The sequence below is a fragment of the Cryptotermes secundus genome, unplaced genomic scaffold, assembly GCF_002891405.2.
Source record: "Cryptotermes secundus unplaced genomic scaffold, Csec_1.0 scaffold1024, whole genome shotgun sequence".
Lineage (NCBI taxonomy): Eukaryota > Metazoa > Arthropoda > Insecta > Blattodea > Kalotermitidae > Cryptotermes > Cryptotermes secundus.
In genome coordinates this window covers 4366-11031 of record NW_019727414.1, presented here as the reverse complement: position 1 = coordinate 11031, position 6666 = coordinate 4366, and the positions used below count along the sequence as shown (strand labels likewise).

General features: G+C 36.3%; 1 protein-coding gene across 5 annotated transcripts in view; it reads right to left on the bottom strand.

Annotated features, from left to right (window-relative positions):
* Positions 1-1044: 1044 nt before the first annotated feature.
* The window catches only part of LOC111864763 (zinc finger protein 239-like), a 9561-nt gene continuing 3939 nt past the window's right edge, over positions 1045-6666 (bottom strand). For 4 of the 5 annotated variants that reach the window (XM_023852267.1, XM_023852268.1, XM_023852270.2 and 1 more), the window contains 3 exons: positions 6150-6274; positions 4357-4445; positions 1045-2101 (listed from right to left, as the gene is read on the bottom strand). In XM_023852267.1, the coding sequence (XP_023708035.1) occupies positions 1294-2101; positions 4357-4445; positions 6150-6274 (1022 nt within the window). In that variant the 3' untranslated portion in view covers positions 1045-1293. Of the gene's footprint in view, positions 2102-3766; positions 4016-4356; positions 4446-6149; positions 6275-6666 lie in introns of those variants that run through there. The other variant, XM_023852271.2, reaches the window with a different exon arrangement.

Here is a 6666-nt window from a genome sequence, read left to right as displayed (position 1 = left end):
TGGTATGACTCACGGCAAATTGCAGCCGCGGCGCGCACTTGATTGTACGCACTGTATATGTATTTCTTCAATCTGGAATTTACTGAGGCTATAAGTGTAATACCACGAAGTGCACACTGCAAGATGAAGACGGAAAAATAACAAGAATGAAATTCCCAAAGTCACAGAAGTATATAAAACTTTAAGAAATCGGCTTAACACTGAAGATCTGTGTTCTGGGATGTAATACTCCATCTTCATGGAAGACTAACACAGCATGTTCCTCTAGATCAACAGAAAATACATTCCAAACTAAAATGCACCGTATCTCACATGACAGTAATCTCTGAAGACACCGCACTGAGAACCTCAAACTCAACACAACACTGGAATATGTGAATACAATAAATTATTTCTAACAGATCTCTTTACTGACTTCATCATTACAGTACTGCTTGGAGCAAGACAGTAACCCTGGTTACTTCCATATAAAATCTGAATACCTGCCTTAGTCTTCATTAGATGAGCAGAGGCCAAGACAGTCAAAAACCATAGCTGGAGACACACATAACACTGACATAATTATGAATAACAATGGTATTGTACATTGGCGCTTCCTCACGTTTCCTTCAGAAATTATTTCTTTCTGTTACAGAACATTACACTGTTTTCTTTTTTATTTTTATCCTTCTCAACAATGATCATTCCATTACCCCAATAACCACTTTTCTAAGTTCATCATTTAATGATGAAATCAGTACTGAAACTACACAGTGCTGATAACAATGATTAATGAAAGTGGTACACTTGGTGGAGTGAGAGTTAGCAAGGAAACCAAAGTACTAGGAGAAAAGACCAAGTGACACTTTGCCCACCACAAATGTCATATGACTTGACCTGGAATTCAACCTGGGCCACCATCATAGGAAGCCAGTGACTGTCCAAACTATGGTACAATCCATGATTGATGTTCAAAGTTTTTCAGCTGCATTTGTCTTGGAACGCTGAAAGGTAGGATAAATGTGAATGGTTTGAAATGGGCATGGAAGGAAATGATCAGACCAATCTTGAGATATCACAGCACTCATTTGTATGGAGGGACAGGGGAGGCCATGAAAAACCTCTCACAATGGTTGACCTGAATCAGGAATCACACCTGTACCTCCTGAACATGAAGAGGCCATGTTAACTGCTCAATAATTCATTCTCTCATGTCATACAATGTGAAATAACTTCTACAATTTAGTGCTTTTTCAGGAACCTTACAAACAAAGCACTTCAACAGTTGGTACTCAACACAAGCATTACAAAAAGTCAAACTATGGTATGGATTCGTTGGTGAGTTTTAAGATGCTCACTCTTGGAATACTCCTTATTGCAGACTACACATTTGTAAGGTTTTTCACCTGTGTGGGTTCGAATATGTCTTTTCAGGTTTGCACTCACAGAGAATTCCTTACCACACTGACCGCATTTATGTGGCTTTTCACCTGTATGAGTACGATAATGTTTCCTTAAATTGTCACCTTTAGAAAATTCCTTACGACATATTTCACACTTGTGTGTCTTTCCTCCCATGTGAGAACGATAATGAGTTTTGAGACTAACCCTCATAGAAAAAGCTTTACTGCACAAGTCACACTTATGAAGTCTTTCTTCTGCATGAACACGGGAATGGTTCCTCAAATTTACATTTTCTGCAAACCTCTTATTACATATGCTACATGAATACGGTTTCTCTCCAGTATGTGTGCGATAATGTCCTTTCAGAGTTCCATTCTGGGAAAAGAGTTTACTACAAATATCACATTTGTATGGTTTCTCTCCAGTGTGGGTGCGATAATGCCTCATCAAATGCTCTTTCCTGGCAAACATTCTACTACATTCATCACATTTATAAATTTTTTCTCCTGTGTTCTTTCGTTTCTTCTTACGTACTTTGTTGGTGCTTACATTACCAAGCATTACTTCTGTGGTTGTCATCGCTACGTTAATCTCACTATGACTGCGCCTATCTCCATCATAACAGTTATTTATATCACTGACACCATAACAATGTTTATGCCCATCAACTTCAGCTGACAAACTACCATAACTGGAAGACTCTTGACTGGAGAGTTCCCTGTAACAGAATTTGAAGTCCAAGGGACCTATAAATGGTTGTGAACATTTCATCATCAATATTAAAATTCCCTTAAGAAACTCGTAAATGTAATACTTTGAGATTCTCCTAATGAGTAACTGTATCAATTTCATCTTTCTATCCACATATGACCCAAAGTACACTATGAATATTCAAGGAAAAATTCTGGATACTTAGAGAAACACTAGCTAAACAAAAAAGCTAGACTGTAGAATCTCTAATTATACAACAAGCCATATACAAAGATAATTGATCATAGTTCAAAAACACCACACCCCCAATAACACAGTAATGAACGGGCCAGATAAAATGGCAACACACTGACTTCAACTCAGGATATATCCAGTTCGAAACTTGGCTCATATACTAACTATCCTGATGATACCCATGGTTTAACTTAGTCACTCCATGAGAAGGAGGAGAGACGAGATTTTAAAATAAGTCACATCTGTTTCTTCAGCAATCCTTTCCATATTTTCTTGTACACAGCCTTCCATTCAAATTATTCCACACCAAATAATCATTGCAGTTGATTCATCATCTATAAATAACCCACAAGTAACGACCTACAAAAATGATCGTTTATGATGATATAAAAAACCGTTTTCATAGTAGCAATTACAGGAAGGAAGCCATCAGTTTAATCCATCACGTTCCAAGTGAAAGTATGGACAAGTGGACTCAGATCAAACATGAACCATTCCCAAAGCTTAACAAGGAGAGTTTAACCAGTGATCTTGAAAGAATAACTATCATAAGGACACAAAACATAAGGCTTTGGGCACAGCTATCAAAGAGAAATGTAAAATATTTAGCACAACCACTATCAAGTACATGTGACCTTTTCAGTTGCAACATACGTAATTTTTGTGCTATAGACATGATATGTCACTGGTCAAGTTTTTCTTGATTTAAGTGGTGTCTGATAAAATGTGTGACATAAGTGTGTTCCACTGTATTGGAACAATTACAGCTAACTACTTGTAGCTTTTCAACAACAGAAACACCGAGGTACCACAGAACAAAATGAACAAAAAAATGAGAGACTTGGGGGTTTCAAGGTGGTGATTATGAAGATTGCTGTCACCTGGGATATGACACTATGTCTAGTGGGCAGGTATCAACTTTCTTTCAAAACACTGGCACCTAACAAACCACATGGCTGACACATCACAGAGGACACTAATCATAACTGAAGGAAGTTTCTTTAAATACAAGCCACCATGGAAAGGGTTAACACATTCACTACCAGTACTGCAAGCTGACTTGCTCACATAAAAGATGGCTCAAAATCACTCTGTTCTACTATCCACATGTTTTTTCATTTTCTCCAAAAGATGTCATACTTGTTGCATACTGTTCTCTCAGGACAAAATCTGCCCTTGTTAGGGCCTCCTTCTTCTTTTCCATTTCTTCCCTTGACTTTTTACTATGCCTTAAGCCTCCGTTAGTGTTTCTGCCTTTCCTTCCACATTACTCTCTCACTGAAACACACCCTATAAGATCACTGTTTCACTACTCCATTACATCTCCTATAGACAGTGTCACGTAACTTCGAACAAGGCCCCGCATTCTTAGTCAAATCCCGCGCATAGCTTGTGGTGAGGAGGAGTTTCTTAACACTCGCTCTTCCACTGGCTGCCTGTCACTTCTCACACCCTCCAGCCCTTTGTCTGAAATTTTTCTTCTGTGCATTCAAGGTTACTCTTGGCCTTGTTTGAAGTTACATGACACTTCCTATACCTCTACTTTATGGCCAAATACCCCTCTTAAGGATCTCAAATTCTCTACTCCTTATTCCTAATGGTCGTCCGCTCAGGGCCATCCATCTCACTATATCCATACCGTGCTTCAATTTACTCTTCTACCTGAAGACAAAGGTAGCACATTCCCCTGAAAGTTCATAAACATGTACCACACTACATGGCATCACATCAAAAAAAAAAAAAAACAGTAATCTTTAGTTTTATTATTACTCTTTCATCTCCTTTGGTTTTTCCACAAATTTCTCATCATAAATTCTGTAGGCATTTCTTTCTTCCTTCCTTCCTTCAATACACTTCCCCACCATATCTTGTTTCTTGATCTGACTAACCTAACATTACTAGGTGCTATGTACAAATTCAATTTCCCATTATGCTAATATCTACCATCCCCAACTTATGTTACATAAAATTAAATGCTGAAATATATATGTAATTCATCACAGTAAATTATGGTAATAATAGACTGACCTGTCTAGACACTGATCATAGTTTTCTGCTGAAATTACATCCTCATATTCTTCCTTCACTATAGTGCTATCCCATGATTCATCTTCATGCTATAAAGCATAAATGTACATTTAACAAACACTATATTACACACACAAAGGGCATACACAATGAGGGGTTAATTACATAACAGACAACAGAATTATACAAAAATGTTAAAACAACTGTACATTAACCTGCTCTGAATTCTTGCTCAATAAAACGTTACTTAAACCAAGACTGTAAAGGCACAATTAAGATTTGTTTTTCAAGCTGAATTTAATGAAGTATGTAACAGTATCATACATTTTATTTCATACAAACATCTATGTCTAGAACAGGCTGCATAACCTCATCCACTACAAAGTACTACAGTACTACAAGGACATCTTACAGCCTGTAACTAGTGCTTTAAATCATGGCTCCATAATTGGTAAGTAATTTTATATTCATTAAATTACTTATAACAGTTAAAACAAGCATGTAAGACAGTTTTTTGGACATTATCCATTGTCTTGTCTTTATCTAGAAACTATCCTGTTTATTTTTCAAAACACAGCGTTTCAGAGACTGGATTCTGTCTCCATCTTCAGGTTGTGTTTTGAAAAATAAACAGGACGGTTTCTAGATAAAGACAAGATGATGGATAATGTCCAAAAACATAATATTTGTACTAATGTACCATCTTCACAAACTTTTAAATCTCAGTTTTACAATATGAACCAGGAGCCGGCATATCTTTCACGAGGTCAAAAATATCCAATTTCATGTTACATGAACTGACTATTGATTCTCTTTGTTTATATCTGTAACAGCAATCCCCAGTTTTGATTTGGAATGCTTCATTTTTAGTTTACTTTCATGTCTGAAAGAAATATAATAAGTTTTACATGTGTTCCTTTGCTAGAGGCCACCCTGTAATATTTCTCCATATTCTACAATCCACAATTATAATACTGTGGTCATGAAAACTTATGAAATGGAAGAAACACTAGTGACATTTAACCTGTGTCCCTAAATAATGTATGGTAACAGATTTTTTAAAATTTGTCAACTTTTATTGGGGCGATTTTATATAGAATAGTAATTTGGCAGCCATGGGAATATAATTTTTTTAACTTCTGACTCTATATCCACAAATTTCTCCTACTAACATATACATCTGCCTGCTATTTTATCTGAGCTTGCCCTCACCCATTTGAACTCTTATATAAACATTTTGCATGTCGCATGCAGATTAGATTGCCTCAGGGTACTTACATTAAAACTGTCAAAGCTGAGTTGATGAGCTCATTGTTGGTTAATAAGTGCAGCATTTCTGGGTAAACAGATGGCATCAAGTGTGATTTAACGGTGTTTAGATAATGGGCTTTCATACACTCCATACCTGTTGCCACTTGAAGGTTATTTGAGGAACTGTTGTTTCTCTGTGCACCTACATACATTCCCAAGCACCCTTGGCATGTATAGGGGACAGAGCTACGGCAGAACTTGCCAGACAAAGGTTTAATGTTTACTAATAATGAGTCTGACTACTGCATAATGTAAGTGATCAAATAACTATATTACAAATCTCTCTTCATTTTCCCCAGCATTCTCACAATTCTGGTAATATAAATACTGTTTCAACAAAATGCAATGTAATCTTTGAATTATTCTAATTACAGAACAAGTTATACAGNAATAGCTCAGTCTTAATAAAGCAGGAGTAGAGTGAACACTGATTCTCACTTATCATTCGATCCACGTGAAGTAACAAAAATAACATTACTTACAATAATTTCACTTTTAACTGCAACAAAACTAAATGGTGCTGGAACCTCGTCTCTGTGATGTGTGAGCTCTGCATCTGTCTCGCCATCTGATTCAGGCTCTTGTTTGACTATTGTCTCATTTTGCTCTAAAACAAAACAATTCAACAGTTCACCAAAAGTTCTGACATTCATATAAAATACTGACAATTATTGCTCCTGCAGCTTGTAGAACAGGAAATGGTAACTGTCTTTGTCGCATTATATTACAAACATGACTCCATTAACACATGACAAAAACTTTTTCACAGATTAACATAAAATTGAAAGTATTGTAATCAATTATATGTAGTGAATGTCATTTTAATAACATGAAATAAACTGTTATATTTTAGCGTCCTGTTGAACTGATTTATGTCCATGATTTATTCTGTCTTACAGTGCATACATTTATTCACCTTACTCTTCTCTCTTGCACTACATGTTTCAGCATAAAAGTGCCATCTTCAGGTGCTTTTCGATGTATGTCAAACTACTTCAT